At 41.0% G+C, this 23,371-nt stretch overlaps 2 protein-coding genes and 1 long non-coding RNA gene across 7 annotated transcripts; 2 read left to right on the top strand and 1 right to left on the bottom strand.

Moving 5' to 3' along the window:
* Nucleotides 1-663: 663 nt before the first annotated feature.
* hoxa3a (homeobox A3a) lies at nucleotides 664-22,783 on the top strand. Of its 5 annotated transcripts, XM_067255259.1 has the most exons (5): nucleotides 14,000-14,271; nucleotides 14,868-15,013; nucleotides 15,614-15,671; nucleotides 19,243-19,824; nucleotides 21,253-22,783. In XM_067255259.1, the coding sequence occupies exons 4-5, from the start codon at nucleotides 19,359-19,361 to the stop codon at nucleotides 22,035-22,037; spliced, it is 1,251 nt and encodes a 416-aa protein (XP_067111360.1). In that variant the 5' UTR covers nucleotides 14,000-14,271; nucleotides 14,868-15,013; nucleotides 15,614-15,671; nucleotides 19,243-19,358; the 3' UTR covers nucleotides 22,038-22,783. The 5 variants fall into 5 exon arrangements, with proteins under 5 accessions (XP_067111362.1, XP_067111361.1, XP_067111360.1 ...); XM_067255261.1 differs by lacking the exons at nucleotides 14,000-14,271; nucleotides 14,868-15,013 and adding an exon at nucleotides 664-674; XM_067255260.1 differs by lacking the exons at nucleotides 14,000-14,271; nucleotides 14,868-15,013 and adding an exon at nucleotides 10,937-10,987.
* On the top strand, nucleotides 7,149-9,256 carry hoxa4a (homeobox A4a). The gene is made up of 2 exons (XM_067255262.1): nucleotides 7,149-7,647; nucleotides 8,153-9,256. The coding sequence occupies exons 1-2, from the start codon at nucleotides 7,230-7,232 to the stop codon at nucleotides 8,467-8,469; spliced, it is 735 nt and encodes a 244-aa protein (XP_067111363.1). The 5' UTR covers nucleotides 7,149-7,229; the 3' UTR covers nucleotides 8,470-9,256.
* LOC136961811 (uncharacterized) lies at nucleotides 11,309-12,801 on the bottom strand. The gene is made up of 3 exons (XR_010878871.1): nucleotides 12,722-12,801; nucleotides 12,338-12,563; nucleotides 11,309-12,243 (listed from the first exon to the last, which is right to left on the bottom strand). It is a non-coding gene; the product is annotated as an uncharacterized lncRNA (long non-coding RNA).
* Nucleotides 22,784-23,371: the final 588 nt, after the last annotated feature.

Genomic DNA, 23,371 nt, shown 5'->3' with positions numbered 1-23,371 from the left:
CAGGGCGTATATTTTCTTGATCTGTCATTGTAAGCGTAAATGCATTTGAGAGCTAAACCGCAAACTTTACAACAACATCTTCAGTCTGATATTTCGTTTGGCTGTGGATAAAAACATCAGTAGGTATCCTAATCCTAACAGCAATACAAAACAATAACACTTTACTGACTTGTAGGCGATTTGGTGTAGCCAATAGAAAATCAACAGGTAGCCTTGAAAATCTGCTCCTTTCACTTACCTCCGACGCGTGGATATTAGTGGTCCTTGCCACTGACCGGCTCATGGGGCTCTGCCTCAACCGTGCTTGAGCTCACTATCACGGACTCAGTTCGACTTTTTTAGCTGGGAACTTTGGTGGGCCGGTTCTGGCACTCTGACATTTGGGTGCCAAATGAATAGGGGTTTTGTCTATGAATTAGATCGTAAAAATCATCCGTAGCGCTGCCAGATAGGCTCACTGGCCATAAACGGTCACGTGACGGCCATTAAAGTAAGTTTTATGGTTTTGGGGAGTTGACAGTATATTGCACATAACATATAATCGCACTGACGCAAGGCTCCGTTTGACTCTCTCATTGCAGGCTGTAAGTGTTACTTGACCGTTACAGCCGGCCCTTGCTCAGACTGCCTCAAGATGGACTGGACGCACCCGAGGAAACGGGGCCTGTCTCGAGGTAAGTTGGCCTCGAATAGCCTCTGTTTTTTTCCTTTCTCCAGCTCGTGTGCCTCAGAACAGCCACCCTGTTCGAAACAGCATTATGATTGTGTTCGCTCGCTCTATCTGTCCATATTACCCCATTACGCTAATTTGTCAGTTGCGCTGTGTTGAATACCGGTCTCGGCAGATGTTGGGCAGAGTTGGGTCCGGCTCATGGACATTTAATTGCTTCCTTCCCTGTTTAACTTGTTTCCCTCCATCTGCGGTGTAAGTCATAATCAATTTTTGCATGTGGGATAATTATCCCTCTGTCCACTTCCACCCCCACAAAATTCCGTTTTAATTCGTGTATTCTTCTGTCTTTTTATTATTCTGAAGGGATTATAACTACATGGACAATTCAGAGCTCTCTGAGTTGGGCGAGCCAGAAAAGTTTTGTCGATTTTAGTTTGGGGACGTAAAACTGTAATTCAAAAACTTGCAGGCTACTTTATTTTCTGTAATAACATCAAATTATCGATGAAGCAAACATAGGCTATGCAGTATTTTGTTGTGTGATAAATGTCTATCCGCAAAACTTTTTGTGAGTCGCAGTTGTTACTTGTTCAAATGGCTTTTTCACGTCGCAGAGTAAACAATACAGGGGATGAAAAGCAGCATACTTTTGAAAGGGAATTCCGTTTTGTGTCACCCACGTCATTTTGTGTTTTGGGGGGTGCGAAGCGAGAGAGGGTCACTCTCGCTTTGTGGTGACCTCTTGTCCGAGTGTGGCGTGTGCTCCTTCCTGGGCCTTGGCCAACACGATCACAATATTTCCAAAAAGCAAATGTTAAGTTTTTGTTCTCTTGGCATTATGACGCAGCTCAATTGATAACGTTTCCTTGTGGTTGAATTTGTCCATTTTAAATTTTCTTCCCACCAAAATGTTGTTGGCAACAGTATGTATTCTGTTTTATGAAAACAAATACAATTGTTATGTATTGAGTATTCCTTTGATTCAGCTTGCTTGCTTAGTCGTTATGATTGTCCATCTTTACTGGACAGCTATTAAGATAGCCTACCAATTAGACAACGTGACCAACGTGAGTGCTTCTGTTATAGAGTAAGGTGTTTTGGAAAAATGTGTTTTATGCCTTTGTAAACCACTTGGATATTATGCTTGCACCCATGCTAAATTAATAATTTGGATTCACAGTGTAAAATGGTTATCAGGTAGGGCTGTTAAATTTGTCAGAATGTTTTTGAAATTGATCCAAATTAGTGCTCAGGACACCTCTCGAGGATGTGTTTTCTCAACTCGTTTGATTTCGATACATTGACTAATTGCCAAGGCGCCATGAAAAAGACATTGAGGTCATGACAGCATGACTTGATGGCAACACAATTATCTTCCCTCTAGCACACACTACCATGCCATGTAAGGCCTTAAGTCCACTGAACGAAATACAACTAATAGCCTATAGACTACATTCATATTTCCGTTGCGGTTACCTATGCCCTACGCAAATGGCAAAAGAACAAATAATGCACTCGATTACATTATCGTCGTCGAATTAGAACTTATGCCTTGCCAACTAAAAAGGACATTTAAATCAACCCCCGGTTTGTGCGCAGCATAATACTACAGATAATGCCAGACACAGAGAATAGACCGTCCCCCGCACAAGGTTCACCGCGAGGTCAGCCATAGCAGAAAGATAAATCTGCATCCTCGCGGAGCCACCAGCAGAGCTCGCTTTAGGCCAAGTTCAGTGTCACCCTCAGCCAGCTCCTTCTGCCTGCGGAGGATGGCGAAAACGTTCATACTAAATTAGAAGGCACACATGCAACATTGACCGTTTTATCAAATTAATGTAATAAGCGAATAAGATTCAACGTTGTTGTTGTTTTTTTGTTGTTAAAGGTTAACTCAACCCTTTGACCATGTTAGTAGGCGTAACGTTTTGAATAGCCAAATAAATGCGTGTGTGTAAGACTCAAATTAGCCTTCTGTTCAATGTTTCTCTTTATAGGTGTCAAAGAACCAAATCAAATACCACCTATTGGCGTTACCATTATTATATTTGTTCTTACTATAATTCTTAGCATCAGTAATGATAACAAACAGATAGTGCAAATCATTTTTCGTACCGAGGGGTTATAGAAAGCTCGTCTGGCCAGCCGCCTAGATGGGGTGGGACTGATGAGCGCGAGATAGCTGGCATAGAGGAAAAAAATTGGGGTCAAAAGTTTACGCTCTTTACAAGTCTCCGTCATCTGTTCAGTTCGAGCTCGATGCCAGCACCATAATAAAGATCCTTACTCTCCGCACAAAAGATAGAATTGCTTTGAATTACATATGTTGGATGGTGCACTTCAGGTGAACCCTGCATGCGGGGTGACCCCGAGTTAGGGACCAGGGGGAGGGGACCCCCACCCTTCCACAGACCTAAGATTGATTGGCCAGCGTTTTATTAGGGTGGTTGATAGGTGAATTTCCTTTGAATAAATTGCATTTGATATGTTTAGGGACGAGCGCAAAATTAGCATTTTGAGGATTGATTTCCTTGCCCCGGTCACAGGGTAATGGATATGCTCATAGGCCACAAATGGAGCCACTGCCTCCTTGAAAAAACATTTTAGCCTTACTCCTGCACTGTTGAGAAATTCTCTTAGTGAGGCTCACAAGCTGGTTTTGTCCAGGAAGAGACAAACATAATACTTTCTCATTAAATAATGGTTTGTTCGTCTCTTTCGTTAAAGAATCTCAACTGTCATCTGCATGGGCACATGCTCTAACGATAGGCACCGATATTGACTTTGTTCAGAATAGCCCTAGATAATCCAAATAAAATAAGGCAATCAAATGAAATCGTTCATCCGTTCTACAAAACGAGGTGCCATTTGAATCTTTTCTCTTGTCACAAATCTAAGCACCCCTTATGGACTATGTGGGTCATACAAAATAATAATAATAGCCTACAATTTATTGTTTGAAGATTTTGCTAAACGTGACATGAACAGTCGACTACCTGAACTTCGACTACTCTAATGGCTTGTAATATTCCACTATACAGTACTGAATGGGCTAGTGTACTTTTTACTCCTTTATATTTATTTTCTGAAAACAAATGAACAGCCGGCCTTTGTCATTCTATTGATGTTAAATTCATTCTTTGCAGTTTTACTTGACAATGCCTAAGAATATTGTAGGCTATTTGTTAACAACAGTAGTTTTTCGTAAAAAAAGAATACACACATATTTGAGTCAGTATTGCAGTTGTTTAATCTGAGTATTCAAATGGCTATTTCCCCAGGTCGCCCAGATATTTACGTCATCATGAAGCTAAATTATAAAGTACACAATTGTAATACAATATATGTCTTATTGATGCATATTTTCTCTAATACAATCCTTTATTATGCACAGGTTTAGTGTAATTGGATATCCAATCTGAATTAATCCAAACCAACACAAAATTCAAAGTTTTCTTTAGGCCTATTTCAACTGATGCTTTTTGAACAGCAGAATTTCTAGTTGAAAGACATCGACAATGTTTCTTTTCTCTGTGTGATTTAGCCTACTGCTTTGGATATGCAAAATAAATATTCTACTGTGCCATCATCGCAGAGAAGAGACCTTATAGCCAATCATTGTCTACTCAATCTGTCTCTTCAAACAGCGTTCTCTCCCATAATATACATTTACAGTCAAGTGTCAGTATAATATATTCGTTAGATAACTATGGTCGAAAGTGACTATACATTCCTAATTTTCCTTGTATTAATTATTAAGTAACATTAGAGCGTCATTCCTTAGTAATACTCTGATTAATAGCTTAATCATAAACGAAAACCACAGGTAACTTGAAAAAGCTTGAGGTTGAGAACCTTAATAGGCCTATGCAACATTTTTATAGTTAGCTACGACTGCCTCTTGCTTTTCTTGTTGAAAGCCAATTGCTATTATTCTCAACTTCTAAGGCAGGTGACTAGTTGTGAATATGCGATTTCGATGTTAGTTAAATAGCGAGGCTTACTTCGAAACTATTGCCGTTTAGAAGCACTATAGGGACCTTGATTAACCTTAAATCAAATGCCACATTACTGAGGTTTCGATATTAGTTTTGTCTAAGAGTTATAAGTCCTAAGATAGCCTACAGTTAAAATAGCACATATTATCATACCGTTACAGCCTTATAGGCCTATATAGAGTAAATACATCCTTTGCAAAAGTTTTTCGAAACGCATTCGGAAATGTTTAAGACGCACACATTAATGCTCAGTTACTTTACAGCAACAAGTTAATCTGTCATTCCTCCGAAAAATAAGGATACTGTGGCCATCCTATCTTGATCCGCTATAGTCAATATAACCTATTGATACTCGTCTTAAATAAATGTATCACAAGAAGTATGCTTACCGTGAAGATTAGGCCTATGTTCATGTTTACGATCTCAGCTGTGGTCAGATAGTAAACGATTTCCCTTGATATAAAACACAGTGCGTCATCTAAAGATTAAGGAAAATTATAGACTAGTGGTCTACAAAACAGAACCGGCTGGAACTAACTAGCAAACTGAAACAGCACCCTCAGTACAACTTTCAGACCATGTTGATAACTAATAGAACATTCGAGTTAGACGATTTGGCAACATATGTAGCAATCTGACACGTGTATGCCTATCTGCATCAATCTGATGAAGTTCCTTAAGCAGAAGATACTGATAGGTCTGCCCTGAGGTCCGTTTTATTTTGGAGGAGCCTAATGCAGTTGACTCAAGGCATTTCTAAACGGAATGTAAGGCTTCGGGGTTTTGCACCCCACAGGCCTATCTTGTTTTATTTTTGGTTCTGACCTGTGGTAAGTGCTCCATCTCTACCGTGAGTCGTGCAGACCCCGCTAAACTGAAGTCCAAGTCCGGGGTGAACTTCAGGTCACTGCGTCTAACAAATATGAAAATGTCGCTTCTTTGGAAGGGGGCACGCCTTGTTGTTTAACAAAGACTGTCAATGCCTAAGATTAATCAGAAACAAAATGGAAACGGTGTCACCGTGGGGTCAGGGAGAAGTTATCGCTGTTAAGGGGAGTAAAGAGAAAAGGGGGAAAAAGGATTATAGAACGCTTTCAATATTTCCGAAGTTTGGCCTCTCCTTTCAAGGCACATCGGCCTTTTTCACTCTGACGGTCCTGCACCTTCCGTGGGGTTGTTTGTGCGTTTTGGGAGTTCTTCTTCTCGGATTTGTCCGACAGTAACAGCAACATGGGATGCAAACAAGTCGTGGAAATGGAAGTCGAGGATACACTGGTACAGCAAATATACGGTCAGAGATGGCTTTACATCAAATTGCTTTTTTGCCCTTCTACCAATGTCAAAAACTTGTGGGTGATAGCTACATGAACGCTATAGTTAAATAGCTTTTGTGTGCATTTTTGCAAATATATCTACATGGTCAATTATGTTCAGGGTTTTGTTCTTAAAGTAGTCTTGTTGTTGTTACTACTAGGTATATCAACATTATTATTATTTGCATTTTATGTAGACCTATCACACCAATGAAAACAGTCTACATTTTAAAGTAAAGTTTACTGGTTTACATTGCTTATTTGAGCAATTTACTATAGATGTGGATGCCCCACAATCATTGGCACGGTTCCACTGATATAGGCGAAGGCCCACAACAGTGCTTTCTTAAGTAGGCTACGAATTGGGATTCAAGCAATTTATTTGAAACCAGTGATCCAGTCTTGTTTGATCTATTAATTTTTTATTTTTTTCCCATAGAGAAACGTTGACATTGGTAGAAATGTTGGCCTGTGAATTGACAATAACAGCCTTATGCAGATTTGTTAGTGGGTTTGTTTTCATGAGCATTTAGAGAGCTGTGGTTATAATTGAAAGCCAGTGTTAGCATCCAGTCGGCGATGCACAGTCAGTCCTATATTATTTCGTTTGTTGAAACTATATCTTTTGTCGTCGCTGCTCCTTGGTTTTAAACATACACAATCAGACGTTCTTGTTATTCTCTTAGACGGTCCAACAGTTTGTGGCCTGACTGCCTGTTTACCATTCTTTTGTTGTTGCCTCAAGATTGTACATATCACGCTTCTGTTATTGTTTGATGCTGTTTTGACATTCCGTAAAGACTGAGAGTTGAACATTTGGAACCTAAATGCATTTTGTGACCAAACATTCAGTGTGTTCGTCAGCCTTTTCAAAAACAGAACCTAATTTCGTGCATGGTTTGATACACAACATCATTATCTATTCCGGTGGCTGTAACTTGGTAATACATTTCATTTTCATTACTTACGTTTAGTAAGTAAACAAGTGACTTGACTGTTAAAAAAAGGCTATTCTTATTTAAAAGGGAAACACCAACGTACGGTAGTTCGAGGGATTTTCGTTGTGCCAGTGCCAGGCTTTCCATTGGTTCCTGTTTACTTGATGCCCACAGGAGACACGCTGATTGGTGGCGGTTTACACGTGACCAGACAACTTTGTACATTTGACAGGGAGTAGGAGGGTTTTGTGGAGATCAGAAAAACGACAGCGCGATAAAAATTAGTATTGTTGCACTTCACAAATTAATGACCATGAGTTCCTACTTGATAAACTCGAACTATATCGAACCATCGTTTCCACCATGCGAGGAATATCAACAGAGCGGATACATCCCTACCCCTACTGAGTACTATGAGCGACCCAAAGATACGGGCTTTCCCCATCACGATGAGGCATCGTATCCGAGGTCAAACTACACGGAACCGACATACGACTACGGCAATGTTGCCACCAACGGGCTCGACGATTTCACAGACGGGCATCATACTCAGCCCCAGCCCGTTCCACAGAACCATGGTCCTCGCCTCAACCCGGTTCAAGACAGTGGCGCAGAGGCGAACGCAAGCAAAGACTGCAGCCTCGCCAGTGAGGCATATCCCGGAGCACCGAAAGGCAAGGAGCCGGTAGTGTACCCGTGGATGAAGAAGGTCCACGTTAACACTGGTGAGTTATTGTCACAGTTAAATACCGGAACCACTGAGGAACAACCATTGGAACGCACGCCCATTGAGGCAGCACTAGTAGCACCCTTTACAACGGCAATTTACGACCATCGAGCAGCGGGGTCGGTAATTAAGGACCCTCGTAAATTTTATTGCCTGTGTTTGTCTGCCGGGGCCATGTGCCTTTGTTGCTTTTTTAACCCAAACTACGTCGAAGCCTGGACACAAGCCAGTGTAATAACTATCTAGCCCCATTGTTTTTGGTAATCATTTTCCAAGCTTGATTTGTCCCTGGATACGTGAGCATGAGCGCATGGTACCTTTACATTCAGGTCATTAAGACAGTATAAATCAAAGCTAAAACCACACCAAAACATGTTATTTCACCCCTCTTAGTAAACGCCTTAATGGCAAATGTTTGTGCACAGTGGAGAAACATATTGGGGTCTGGAATGTATGCTTCATGTGGCAGTAACACCTGCTTGCATGTGTGTGCTTTTCTTCAGTCAATGCCAGTTACAATGGAGGAGTGCCCAAGAGGTCCCGCACTGCCTACACCCGCCAGCAGGCACTCGAGCTCGAAAAAGAATTCCACTTTAACCGTTATCTGACCCGACGCAGGCGTGTGGAGATAGCCCACACGATGTGCCTCTCCGAGCGTCAGGTGAAGATTTGGTTTCAAAACCGAAGGATGAAGTGGAAGAAGGATCACAAGCTACCTAACACCAAGATCCGCTCCGCGAACTCATCCTCGGGTGCCCAGCAGCAGCAGATCAAAACAGGCCAGCAGCTTGTTCCCACGCCGTGCGCCGCCAGCCTATAGTGATTGAACCTCGCGCAAAGCACGCCGAACCAACACAGACTGAGAATGGCAAATAACAGAGTGGAATTTTGTGGACCGATTCTCGAGTATGTCACACATGGTATTACCCCTTTCCCCCCGTCTGTTGGGCCTGCCACAACCCCTCACGCTCTTTCTCCTCTTTTTTTCCTTTTCACGTTTTTTTCTGAGTTCAACATTCACCTCTTGCTGCCAAGACGGCATGCAACTGAAAAGTGTGTACTTGTCTATAATTACAAGAGGATAAAAACGCACATTTAAACGTAGGACTGGGAGCATATGTGTCATTGCACAGAGATAAAGGAATGGAAATGAGACCAGATTAGGTGGTAACTCAATTTCTTTTTCCTCTATGGAATTTTTTTGTGTATTCTCAATAAAATTTCTAATATACTTGAAAGATGATATTTAGGAACACTATAGATACCCTCACAGATCAGCAAACTGTCTTGCAGAGGGCACATTCAGTGTTAGAGCGTAGTTCGTAAGTGAGTCGACCGGTTTATTGTTGAATATGTTTTAAGTCGTGTTGTCCAGGTGACTTTCACCCCTAATGTATATAGACAAATCATAGTGAAGGCACAATGAAGAAACCATTTTGTCCGTTAGACTCGTGTTTGTACGTGTAGTATAGGCTAGTTTTTGTGGTAATGTGTCTTATTTTGTGGTGTCATCCAAACTGTGAATATTTGTATGTGTTGTCAATTAATGGACGTTGTAAAGTAGATTGCCCATGATGTTCTTGTGAAATAAATATGTACTTCAACTATATGGCTAAACTGGCTGTGGCTGTTATGGCACGATATGGTAAGACAATTTCATCCATACGTTGTGACTATAATATTTGGATTTTGAAAATCAAATGGCTAACATCTGGTTTATAGCATAATGCATCGTAAGATTTTTTGAAAAAGACTGATGGGGGTTTCATCAGCCTGTGGACTGCTTCAAATTTGTGTGCGTAGTTTAGATAATCTTCACTATTACATGTATATTACATAATTGTAAAAGGTCAGTATTAGAACTGCAATTCACCTAATCTTGCGGAGGTAATGCGATTACGATAATATTAGCACATGTTCCCCCGAATGACAACATTGTTAGTCAACAATCCCTTACCCTACACAAACTAGTTAGAAGGGGAACTCAAAATATGATGCATTTTCTCTGGACTTTCGTTTTGTTCATGTCTACAATAAAAGTCCAACATTTGTAAAGGAACCCCCCCCCCCCACTCCTTTACATCTTTGAATATTAGAATAGTCAAAATAATAGTAAATATTTTGTTGACTAATAATCCAGTTAGTCATGCCTGTATGCGTAAAGCGTGTGCCAAAAGTAAAATATCTTATATCTATTGCTCAATATTAATTTAGTGATTAATTATATGTTTGTGTCCATTGTAAGAAAATGTAGCTTAAATAATATTTTGTTTTTAAATAATATTTTAATATATTTTATTTTTTTATATTTGGCTACTTGAATCGTTAATTTGGAGTTGTTGGTAGAACAATAATCGGACTTTAGTGCAAGTGCCGGGCAACACTATGCTTCAGTTTTTATCTTCAATTATTATTCAATTATCTCCCCAAAGCCCAGTGCACCAGAGTGTGAGTGTTGGTCGCTACCTGTTAGATTTAAACAATAGAGAGTTCAACCAGAGGACACAACATACTCTGGCCAATCATCGACTGACTCCGAGCACTCTGCGTGCCCTCTGACCTTAAACACACAATGTCCAGACCATAGATCAGTGTTGAGACCTCTGCAGCTTGTTGATCTCTTTTTTCTATTCTTACACGAGACAATTCGGAAACAAAATGGCGTGCAGGTGTGCAACTATGACACGAATCCACTCAAAGTAGTCTCCTCTGCAGTTCGTTACACTTCTGTCAGATCATCTGTTACAAAATGCTGCTGGTTGAGGAGAAACAGACAGGCTGCTGTTTGTAAATGCTTTCCCATTTGACTCCAGATATAGGCGTGACAAGTGTAAGCGCTCCAGAGGCTCCAAAAGATAAAGTCTGTAAAGGATAGGCATAAACGGCGCATATGTAAACGTTTGCATGTCCTCGTCATTATGCGTGTTTTCATTCCTTTCTTGGTATGTGTGTAAGTTTCATGCATCCTATATATTTGGTTGGAAGAGTCGACTCATGTTCAGGATAGCACATGTTAGCCTATTGAGCCAGACAAAAGGTCAGACAAGGAGCTGAGCAGAAGATGACGCTTTAGGAGATTGGCACAGGTTTTACGCAGGCCCTTAAGACGTCTTCTTTAGTGCTCATTTAATGAATAGAGGTCACTCCCAATGTGCTGAAATTTTAATCGGCTCGTTCACGTGACGTGTTGAATAATGAATGTGCTTTAGTCAGAAATAGATATGACTATCGTCTGTATTTTCATTTGGACTTTTGCTCCTTTGGTAGCGAGTCAATTCTCAAATCTCTGTCAAAGTTTCTCTGCTATTCCCGGTGGACGTCAGCCACAATGATTTTATGTGAGTAGACGCTTCAGTATTTGATTCTTTGATCATTGGCAAATTATATTTAGTGAAGGTGTAAAGCAGATATGTGAGAACATGGCAACACTCTTCGGATCCTTTCTGTTTGAATTCCAGCAGTGTAGGGTCGCTACTGGATACAGGGCTCGAGAGGCACTGTTCTCTTACTCACCACTGGGGTTTGGCTCTTCAAGGGATCACAGGAGCATGATAAACCATAGCAGCATTCTGGACAATGGTGAATTAAAATCATAATTCATAAATATAGTAATCTTATTAGTATTTTTTTAATATTGTATTTCAAATGCAAATGTGGTGATTGGCTTGGTATAAAATTATCAATTGTGGCTCACTATAAAACGTATAAACGAGTATACATGAGGTTAGATTAACCCAAAAAAGCCTACACGGGCCTATTGTAGGAGAAACTGAATGTGAATATTTAACAATCCAACGAGTAAAGCCTAAAGCATGGTTTATGTAAAGCATTGTTTATGAAAGAGATAAAACCAGAGATTGTTTAGTCAAATAAAAGCTTTTTAACAGTGGCTTATACAAACATACCCACACTCCTTATGTGAAAGTATTTTTGTGCGGGAATAAGTTGTCAGAATACATTGTTGAAACGGTGCCACAAGGAGAGAGCACCAAACCCATAGCCTAACGGAGTTAGTTAGCACACAGCCCCTTCACAATATTAATTTCCATCATTTAGCCTATACTCTGAAAACGTCCTGATGATACACGTAAATAATGTTTTTAATTACAATATATATATATATAATGCTATGTCCCTATCCCTGTGTATTTATTTCAGGTTAGATATTTTGAACGAGCCAAACTATTAAGGCCACAGAAAAATAGTCAATATAAAATTGAATATAGTACGGTGATAAGTGTGGATTTAGACATAACGTCGATAATATGTTACATACATGCAACTTCAATACATTTTTTGCAACCACTTGTAAGTTCAGAAACCACCAGAGCTCCACGACGCTTCCCAGTCTTGGACGCCAAGCAAAATTAAAGCGTTGTATTTCGCATCAGCCTTGATGTTGGCCAATGGAAACACTTGAGGAAGAGTTATCTTTGGTCGAGAGTATCTGTAACCTTAGCCTCGCTGTTAAGAGCCCCAAATGTCAACATTGTGGGGGGATATATGTACCGCTGTCTGGCCAACATCCAACTGTAGAGCAGCGACGAGCAATCCCTCAAACTCTTCTTCTTTGGGAATCATTCCATATGTTTCTCTGGTGAAAAGAATAAGGAACAAACTGTCAAGAAGAATCTCAAGAATATAGCCTATGAAATTCCAACAACCAACATTTAAGTGCAAAAAGTTACCACGCAGTATATCATCAGCATGGTCTTCATCTTCTTGTTTTGGACCTCGAATATCTCCACACTCAACTCTCCGTGTCTCTGCTTGAGTCAGGGAAAAGTTCAGGTGCAGTGGCGAAAGGTGGCGTGGGAGCCAGAGTCTGTTTTCCATCTGGAGTCAAATACAACCTCAGACCTTCTCCGGCGCTGCCACGTGCCCCCGATGCTGATTTAATGATACATATGAAATCTAACAACACAAAAAAACAGACAAAAGCTAATTATAACAATTTAGGATACATTTAAGATAAAATAAGTGGGGAATGCATCCAGGTAATGTAACTGACTAAAGACTAATATTATGAATGAGGTATTGCGCATTAAATGATTTAAAAACATAAATCTAACCAAACAGACTCCAAATATCCAGATCTATTGTCCTCATACTCCCAATAATCTTCGAAGTTGATGAGCTGAAAAAATACAGTGTGGGGAACTTCTATTCGGTTTCAGAAAGTTTTGTGCCGCAAGTTGTTGTTTGAGAAGACAAAGGCTACTGTGGTATGGGTGTGGGATGTCCCCTCAGAGTGATTAATAGTTGAGGTGGAGATTTCCACGCCCGCTGCTCTGTGTTGACGGAAAACCAGCGCCAAACGTTGCAGAAAAGAGAAGCTCTTCCGGCCAAGGTTAGGCTAAGGCAACCCAGATAGATAGCCAGGCGCAACCTGGCTTGTCATCTTGCATTACAAAAATAGGCCTGTTCCCATTTTGTATTTGTTTATTGAACATGCTTTCACAAATACTCATGAAATATTGTTTTAATCTATGAATTAGTTACGTATTACCACACCTGGGACTTTTCCCTCCTAGTTTGACCATACCTGTCATTTCCAGCATCAGTCAACCAGTTAAAGGAAATGCGTATGCACTGGCAGGTCAATGTACTGGTCGTGAAGTGAAGAACCCGCAATTTGAACTCACTCATGTGCCACTATAGCCTACTCTCCACTTTACCACTAACTAGCACTACTGCTTACAGCTATACGGGACGACTATCTTGAATAAGAAGAGGTAATTATGAGACGTTTGATTTGAAATTTGCCGCCAGCATTCACTCTTGGAGTTGAAGGGTGACTTAGAAGTTCCATATGGCGGCGGGCTTGGGGACTGATGTAGAGGTATTGAGATGATGGCACACGCCACATACACTTGCCCTAATACTATCTATCATTTGAGAACGGGGTTGACCGGTGTCAAGTGAGGGCACCATTTGCAAGGGGCTTTTATGAGGAAAAGACGGTCTTTTTGGCATAGTGCGAATTGTCACACTGTGGCGCCAAACACTTGCCCGCTCAGACCAAGGCACAAAGCCATGGTTGCACTAGAAACACAGCCTACACATGGATTAGTGCTCCCTGTTGATACTAATGGACACCAAAGATGTTACACTTAAAATTTGACAGAACACACTCCCCACAAAACAAGACACGTGGATAAAGTAACTGCTGTGTGAGACCTGTTTTTCTGTCAGATACATTGCAATGCCTTGTACCCTCTTTTTTCTGCATCCAAAGTGATCCGTTTCTCCTCAGGGGCAATGACTGCCTCCATTAATGATTCACGGACTCAAATAAAAGGGATTTAAGTTGACGTTGCATCACGTGAGCTGGGCGCATAATACGGCGCGGTGTTATGGCACGGGGAAGAAAACTGGAGTCCCGGTCTGGTCACACGATGCTGATTATTCGCGCTTTACCCTTACTTTCTGTAAGGGGAATCCGGGATTTATAGACGTTGCTTAGCAAAGAAAGTGGTAGACAAGGAGTCAAAAAGAGAAAGAAAGAAAGAGAGGATCTCGTTGTTTGTGGATGGTATTATACTGCTGTCACGGACGGATATGTTTTTCCACGCGGCCAGAGTCAGAGACTTTGCTTTGGGAGGATGGATTTTATTTTGAGGTATTTCCGACGATTGTTCATTACTGTCGTGAGTTATTGCCGCGCGAGGCATAGGTCAGTAAAATAACAGTCCATAGTTTTGCCAGGCTGGAAAATAGAGCTGGAGTGCAGTAAGCGCCTCTTGATATTCCCTTATCTGTAGATAAACTATATTTTCTACCTCAAAATAAATTAAATGAAACCAGGCGATTGAATTGTCTTAAGAAACCCACATGCAATGTAGGCCTATGTGCTATAATTCCATGTTGTAGGCTACCCCGTGTATTAAAATATAATTATGAATTATCATCTAATACCAATTGGTTGTGCAGAAGAAGGCACAGTAGAAATGCATGCAGATTAGGCATCCATAGAGACATTAAAACTGGCCTTCATAGACGTTTGTGAATAAACCTCGCCATTTAAATGTCTATTGGTATAGAAAACCCAAACAGAAGAGGTGAAAACAGTCAGACGTCCCGCTCAGAGGTGTAATGCCTTTCCCTATAAAACGCATCAATTTGTGGTGTTATACATAGGTTTTCGAGAGAAAGTATAAATCAAATTGAGGTACTTATAAAGTAAAGAAAAGCTGCGGGGTTGTGCCGCTCCGCCAGGGAAACGAGGATATAATGGAAGACGGAGTGCCATCCAGGACCGCTCGGCCGCGCTGAGGTCACGGTGCTCGTATGTGATTTATGGGCACGGGGACTTGGGGCAGCCGTTGCGCGAGAGCTAATGACTATTCGATCCAATTCCAAAGGTAGAGAAATAACACATTGAAACAGAGGAGCAGGAACAATGCAATTATTTTCATATCGTATTTGTATATTATTGTGTTGTAGCCACACATTCACAAACACACATTTAAAAAAAATGGTAACTTTGTTTCTGTTTTAGGATGGATAATTGTTGCGTGACTATGTTATTATGCTTGTTATTATTAGGCTATGTGTATTAGGCTTGTTACTTTTGTCCTTAGGAATTGTGATAATAATTCGTTGCCTATGTGAATATTATTCCCAAAATTTCAATGAATGTGCTCCAAATTTGTTAAGGCGTGTGAATGTTTCCCATTTACATGTTTCTAATTCAGAACATAAAAAAGGGCTAGATCAGGTTTTCCACTTGAGGTTGATCATATACCGAATTGGGTGGATTTGGGTTATTGAAGTGTTTTTTCTCATATCACTGTAATTCGTTCATCAAAACAAGCATCGAATCCACGTTGTTAGATCACTAAAATGCTTTTATCGTTTAATATCAAAGATGATCGCTTGTGCAAATATTTTATATACAATCATTTACAAAGTATAAAAACGCTCAAGATAAATTAACATGCTTTTGTTTCGACTTTTTACAGAGTTTTTCTCAAATAAATCCAGGGCATCAGGTCTTCAGGAGACCCTTGCCTGCCTTCGGTAAGTCCATTCATCTTTATTGATTTCTGTTAGAAATGCTTGATGATCATATCCTTATTTAATTTCTAATCAGTAGCAAAGACACCCACTCAAGTAGCCTACTCATAAAGATGAACACGAATAGCCTAAATCTTGCTTTTCCTAGTCGTGGTGATTTAGCGGTGACTAGATTGAGAGTAATAATTCGTTTTCTACCCCGTGTCTTTTGTGTAATTTGTCACCATAAAAGCGACAGGGGAATCGCACCTCTTGGATGGGTGCCTTGCTCTTCTGCTTCCTCTCAAAACCCATCTGTTTAGTTTACAGTATTTTACAGTATATCTGTAATATAGACTAACAATATTTAGGCTTTGTTTGGAAGAGCTAATTGATCCATTTTGTAGGATTCCAATCGCCTTCTGTTCTTTTTGTTCAATGACATTTCAACCCCTGGTTAAGGCCAAATTAAAGAAAATCTGAACTCAGCATTTTTAAACACAAAAGAGTAAATAATTATACCAATTGTCTAATTTGCTTTGAAAAAAGCTTCGTTGGCAAAAAAAAATCCTCACGCGTGAATATTTGTCCCACTCACCCTCCCACGCTGTCCGCATGTTCTACTTTTTATTGTGTCGTTGTAAGTCCCATAGCCTAAGACTACCAGAGAGCCAGCACTCTAAACATGCTCGCTGCCAGCAGATGCACGAGGACATAAATCTTTTGCGTTTGGCCGCAAACGACACCATTACTATGCAGAGGGATTCCCCAGTTCACGTCTCGCCTCGTTCATTTTCTTGTTGTCTTCTCACGGCTTTCCTTTTGGTAGGAAAACTTCTGTCCATTTTTCTCACCCTGCTCCCGATGGGGGTCTTTCCCTCGGTCCACAACGAACTAGGCTTTGATCCCCGGAGTCCTTTAGTTAATATGGGCTATACATACATTCTTATAGGCCTAATGTTGTTATAATCTGTCTAAAACACCAGACTGTTAACCAATCTTCTGTACCTTTAAACTAATATAATAGCAGAAAAAAAGCGATTACCCTAGTAAATTAGCGGCTTGATGAAATGCAAAACTGTTGGTTAATGTTTAAACCGTAGACAGAAGCCCATTCTCTCTCATAGTAATGGTAATGTCCCCATGTCGTCTGCTGCTCAACGCCGTATCGTCTGCTATCGTCTCATCCAACATTTTATTCGATTCAGAGTGTGGGGTACACAAAACAATGGAATAAACACTTTAAGGGTGTGTGTCTGTGCTTTTTGCCAGGCTATTTTTGCCCACATCAATTTGTTTTGTGCATGGGGGAGGAGAGTCACTGGGATTGAGCAGGGTTTTTGAGACCAAGGCGTTAACTAATTAGCATAATTTTTCTTGTCTATGGTGACGCTATGTTTTGGGGGAGTTTACTGATGTCTGCATGGTACTTGTGCACGAACGCGTAGTCCAAGGTAGCCCTTAGTAGGTTTAATATTGGTATGAAGCATGGGCATGGTGATAAGTTGAACCGCAGGGGCAGATAGCGCTTATCCGAATGACCCGACCGCTTGCGCCTGCTTTCGTAATCTCAGTTGACCCATCCACGTCGAATAGAAAAAAAAAAAAAAAAAAAAAGGATTTCGTTTCACTTACACACTGAAGCACTCGCCTCTTCCCTTTATGTTCTCGCTGATGAGTCCTGTAGGCGATCGGCTCAGTCTGTTGCAGCTATAACCCTGCTCGGCGTGCCTAAACTTTTCTCTGGATTACTGCTTTGATCGATTTCGTCGCTGAATGAAAAAATATTGTGTCGTGCTCTGCATTCGTCGTCAGAGGATAAGGTAAGCAGGCCAGAAATAGGCTCGCTCGGTTGTAAATGGCGGAGTTTGTGTGTCGCGCGGTGATTTATCACCGTATGACTTACATCTCGGTTCAGGAAGAGTTCACACATGCACAGGCAGCCAGAATTTCTCTCGCGCGGAGCGGGGGGCTGAGTACTGCTCCAGCCTGTCTTGTCTCAGTCGCTCCCATTTGTAGCCTTATTATTCTTTTGAAAATACTGCCAAAATCTTTCTATGTTTCACAGAGTGTCTTTTCATGAGCAGATAAGGTGAAATACTTCATTCTGCAGTTTAGGTAGGAGGTGACTTTTACACAAATTTCGTTTGTCCTAATACATTGCGCATTTCTCTTGTGCAATGCTAAGAGAAATGCTTCCGAAATCATTCTTAATTTTACGCTTCATCAAAATATACAAGTAGTTTATAAACATTATAATTGTAATATAACTGTACAAATGCTTTACATTCCTTTGAATGATGTTATCCCGACTTTTTTGTAATCCTTGCCTAATTAATGATTTATTGCCGGGTTGGGGTTAGGGCTATTATTGCCGTAAATATATTCTTTCCATGCATTAAGAGAATGTCAATATAAAATAAAAATCAGCTTACTTTAAACATCAATATACTAATTAGACAAGAATATTATTTTAGCCTACTACCCTACACATATTTTGTGAATCCGTGAGTGGTGGCTTTGTTCTGTAGCCTATACTCCTACGCCCTACCAACAGCAAGCTCGAACATATTGAGTAACCGTTTATAACAGAGATTAGGGTATATTAAAAACCCAAATAGGCTCCGTTATTATTGTAGATATAGATTCTCATTGAATGCGTTCTAGTGGTACCTCTGTGCGTAAAAGTGTTGGGTCAGTTGTATGTCCCGAATTCCTATCCGCTTGAACTCACAGCCAGGCTGCTCACCGGGCCGCTGTCTCCAGCGCGCCGTCCCGGCCCACTGACCCCCATACATCACTGCGACGAGCGGCTGCGCCGACAGCACCGACGGCAACCATTATTATGGGCCTGCGAGGAGAGGTTCACACCGTGGTCATGGATATGTGCGGATGCCCGCCCGGTTTTTCAGGTTTCCTCGTATCCCTTCCATCGATCTTAGTAGAACAGATGCCAAAACGTTGTGAGAATGTGGTTGTTTATGCTTTTAGCCAGGTGGCTGGGATAGTGCACCACAGCAAGGTCTCCCCCCATTGTTGAGCAAGATTCCTTTGACTAGTGTGTTAAGAAAATATGGGCCTACAACAAGATGCTTTGAAGTGCATTTTTGGTGCCAAGTAACAACAAATAATAATAAATATATGACAACCATAAAATGTATTAAAGAATAATAAAAAAGAATATCAAAATGTTAATGTAATTAACAATGACATTAATATCAATAGGACGCTGTTTTTTAAAAAGCTAATCATTATATACATTACTATTTTTGTCCACCGTTTTAGGTTACATTAAAAAGAAAATATCTCAAAATACCCATGGTTAGAAGTTTTAAAAACGTTTCTAATTGCCATTTCATTTTTATGGAAGTATTTTTTTGATGTGGCACCATAATATTTGACATATATTTGTACAGATGGTGATGTATGTTTTGTGCATGTCTTAGTGCCCTCCTTAAGCCATACGGTAAACGGTAAAAGTCCACAGAACTGGTCCCCCTATCTTGCCTCCATAGTCTCCCATGTCAAGTCTGTATTGAAAAGTAAGATGGATCGCCACCATTTCTTCTCCTCACAGTACTTCTTGTAACCCTAGGTTCACCCGAGGAGGCCATTGGCGGAGAGGCGTCACGTGACCAAGGGTGCCAATGTTATTCTACAAGGGTGTCAAGACCCTGTCAGTTTCTGAAATAAATATTGGGAAACGGCGAGATGCAAAAGGCAACCTACTACGACAGCTCTGCAATTTACAGTGGCTACCCTTATCAAAGCGCAAATGGCTTCAGTTATGATGCCAATCAGGTCCAATATCCCCGGGCCTCTCATGTTGAAAGTGAGTACCATCGACCCGCCTGCTCTCTGCAGTCCCCTGACGGATCGGTCGCCCTGCAGAAACCAGGAGAGATGGCAGAGAGCTGCGATAGGAACACGGCTATCCAGGCAGCGCAACACCCGGTTCATCCTGAAAGCAATCAAGCGCAGATACCAGTGTCGGTGTCAGTACCACCCCCTGAACCACAATCCCCTGGTGCTCTTAGCCAAAACACGAGCAATGGTCCCAGCCTGCCCAACACAAAGAACGGTTCCCCGACCTCCACAACTCGAAAGCACATCTTCCCCTGGATGAAGGAATCCCGTCAAAACACCAAGCAAAAAAACACCAGTAGTTCCAGCTCAGGTATTCGACCAATGTGACCGACAGGCATATACACACCCTATGACCTACAGGGTCACTACAGATGCATAGCTCTCCAAAATCAACCTTTTGTCAACTAACCTATCCCAGCTACATTTGATACATATTACAAATGTTCACACATTTTTATTGAATTATTGTTTTTTAGCATGGGTGCACATATCCTTTTTCTCTCAATTCAACAATACTTCTGTATACTTATATTTTTTTATTATCAAACGCATTACTTCACATCACATACATCCACATGTGTTGTCCATGTGCCCTAACGTTGACCTGTTGTCAAAGTAAACACATGGCCCTGATCACACAACGTGCATGCAAGACAACAAACAAGCTCAAACAGTTGTTTCAATTTGTTCCCTTGTTTTGATTAGAGAAAAACGTCACATGGTGGGGGACGAAAGTTGTTTACCAAAGATGTAACCCAAAGTTCAAAGATGCTTCAATTCCCATGGCCGCATATTTATTTTCTTGTTAGGTTAAACGTGTTTTTCTGCAGGCCAGTTGAGGTCACTGTCCTGTCTGTTATAAATAGTATGCATAAGTATATTATATTTAATATGTGTGTGTACTTTTATGCACGTTTCTTAGTTATCACATACCCTTCGCCAATATTTTGAAGAAACATGAGCCACGAAATTAGAAGAAATCTAGACAGACAAATCTATCATCGTTCTTATAGCAACTGCAGTAGCAGTAGGCCGACTTCGAAATGTGAACGTCAGAAACACCTCTCTCCATTTATTTAACAATCTAACTCGTTACATTATGTCATACAGAGTTCCTGTCGCCTCGTGTCTGGCTTTAGTGGGCAGTAGTAACATTTTTTAGTTGTTGGCGGTGTGCCACCAACGGTAACTAGAACAGCACCTTGCAGCAACAGCCACGTACCAGCCTCTTGGGTCATGAGACTTATCAAAGAGGACAAAGCTAGCTTTAGCTAAATGCACTAGGAATACAGATGTATGCATTTTCTGTTTTCCAGACTGAGGGATGAGCGCCCTAAAAACTAAGGAATACTGTGTTTTGTAGTTCATATTTGGATGGTCATATTCATTTAAACTTGTGCGCGCGCAGAAATACACACGCGGAATACAGGCTACATTGATTTGGCTCAACCATTCAAGGGTGATTCCTAATGCCATTAACATTTGTGCACTGAAGGCGTAGGAAACGAAGTTGCGAAACATGCCAGCCAGACCCAGGCCAATTTGAGGTTTCCTGTAGGCTAACACACTGTCACCACCAGAAAACATCCCTTTTATCTCGATTATAGTTAATTGTGGATTAGGACTATTTTTATTTGTTATTGTGGATGGGCGGATCGTGTGCTATCCGATGGATGCATCTTGTCACTGCATGTTTTGTTCGTTTGAGTAAATGATTCACCTTTTTTTCCGCACACAGTTGAAAGTTGCCCTGGAGACAAGAGTCCACCAGGGTCGGCTGCGTCGAAGAGAGCCCGGACAGCTTACACCAGCGCTCAGCTAGTAGAACTGGAAAAGGAATTCCATTTCAACCGTTACCTCTGCAGACCCCGCAGGGTCGAAATGGCCAACTTGCTCAACCTCACGGAGAGGCAGATTAAAATATGGTTCCAGAACCGGAGGATGAAGTATAAAAAGGATCAGAAAGGGGTTGGTATGATGCCCTCTCCCGGAGGACAATCCCCTCGTAGCCCAATTGGCCCGTCTCCTGGAGGAGGCGGTGGAGGATACCTCAATTCTATGCATTCTCTCGTAAACAGTGTACCTTATGAGTCCCAGTCACCAACATCTTACAATAAGCCCCATCAAAATGCATACGGTATGTCAACGTCATATCCCCCTACCTTGAACAATTCCCTCAACTGCCCGCCCACTCAGAAGAGATATCCTGGAACCGACTCGGCCACGCCCGATTATGACGCGCATCCTCTCCAAGGCAACAGCAACTACGGGACGCACTTGCAGGGCAGTCCTGTGTATGTTGGCGGAGGCTACATTGATTCAATGCCTAACTCCGGGCCCTCAGTTTTCGGTCTGACCCATCTCCCGCACCCGCCGTCCACTAATATGGACTACAATGGAGCAATCACAGTGGGAAACAGTCACCATCATGGAGTGTGTGATCCGAACCCGACCTATACAGACCTTACGCCGCACTACTCTCAGGGAAGAATTCAGGAAGCGCCCAAATTGACGCATCTGTAGCCGTGGCGCACCTCGGATCACTCCGCCCATTGTCTTATACCTCCAGACTTATCGCTTTGTTTCTGCGCCTCTTTAACGGCTTCCACGGTCTCTTCTATTCTTTACGTTTTATTAGTTTAATGTGTGAAGTAGTGTAGGAAAGCATTCATGATGAATTATTTCTATATTTTGTCCCATAAGGCCTACGTGTCTTTATGGACACGTTACGGGCGAGGGCACACCATCATGCATAGCCTAGATCTATTTAATCTTTAACTTGTTTCTAAAACGAAAATCAAACAGGGTAGCATATATGAACAAATCTTATGATATTATTTTAATGTGAATTTGTTCGTCATTATTTATCCGCATTTGAAGAATTGTGTTACGCATTTTGTTGCACTTCTGTAAGAATCCTCGAGAACCACGGTCTAGGATTTTGAGGAAACACACTTTTAGAAGGTAGAGGGTTCCAGCGTACGACCTTCCCTGCTTGTGTTCTAATGGACATTCATGTTATTTATTTTGTTCCAAGTAAACTAGAATTCTTTAGTATTATTTGACGCTCCCACGCTCTTTGTGTGGGCGAAGGTTAATGGAACCAAGCTTGTTGCCCCGTTCCACCCCTTACCTGTATACACAGGGTCCTCATCAAGACATTGAAATGTTTTTGGTGTTTGTTTCTTCATCGAGGAGGTGTTTAATTTTCTATAGGAATGTAAATCAATTATTCATGCAATAAGTTTGGAAAGAAAATACAACAAATATTTGAAGTTTCTTTATTGGAAAATTAGTTTCAGATAGCATCATTTGTCATACATTCCGTGCTAAATAAATACATTGAAATAGAAATGTACCCTTTCAAATTTAATTGCTAGACCTACAAATACATTTCACAAAATATGAGTTAATAATAATGACAGTAATAGTAAATCATGTTCAATTGCAAATTGACATTTCATAAACCGTTTGGTTTATGAAAGGATTGGTGAATGAGGCCATTTTATTTGGGCAGTAGGCCTATATCTTGACAGAAGGTATCCTAACCGCTTAACCTACTTTGTATATACATTCATAGGCATACCATTATATTAAGGTTTCAATATATACTTTTGGCAAGTAGTGTGAAACACAATGATTTGAATGGAAATGCAAATAGCTTGAAGTGCATTGCGTGGCACATTAGAAGCTATTTTGGTGGACTCCTTCCCACATCCTATAATAGTAGGTACATCCATAATAATAAAACTGTCAGGAGGGCCGTCTGGGGTATCTGTAAAAAGAGAACACATTAAATGAGAAATCGTTTGATGCTCATATCTAACCCTAACCCTGCACTTCAACACTAGATACAG

The sequence above is a fragment of the Osmerus mordax genome, chromosome 18 (assembly GCF_038355195.1).
Source record: "Osmerus mordax isolate fOsmMor3 chromosome 18, fOsmMor3.pri, whole genome shotgun sequence".
NCBI lineage: Eukaryota > Metazoa > Chordata > Actinopteri > Osmeriformes > Osmeridae > Osmerus > Osmerus mordax.
The sequence above is the reverse complement of the archived record's forward strand: the minus strand, read 5'-3'. Positions and strand labels throughout refer to the sequence as shown.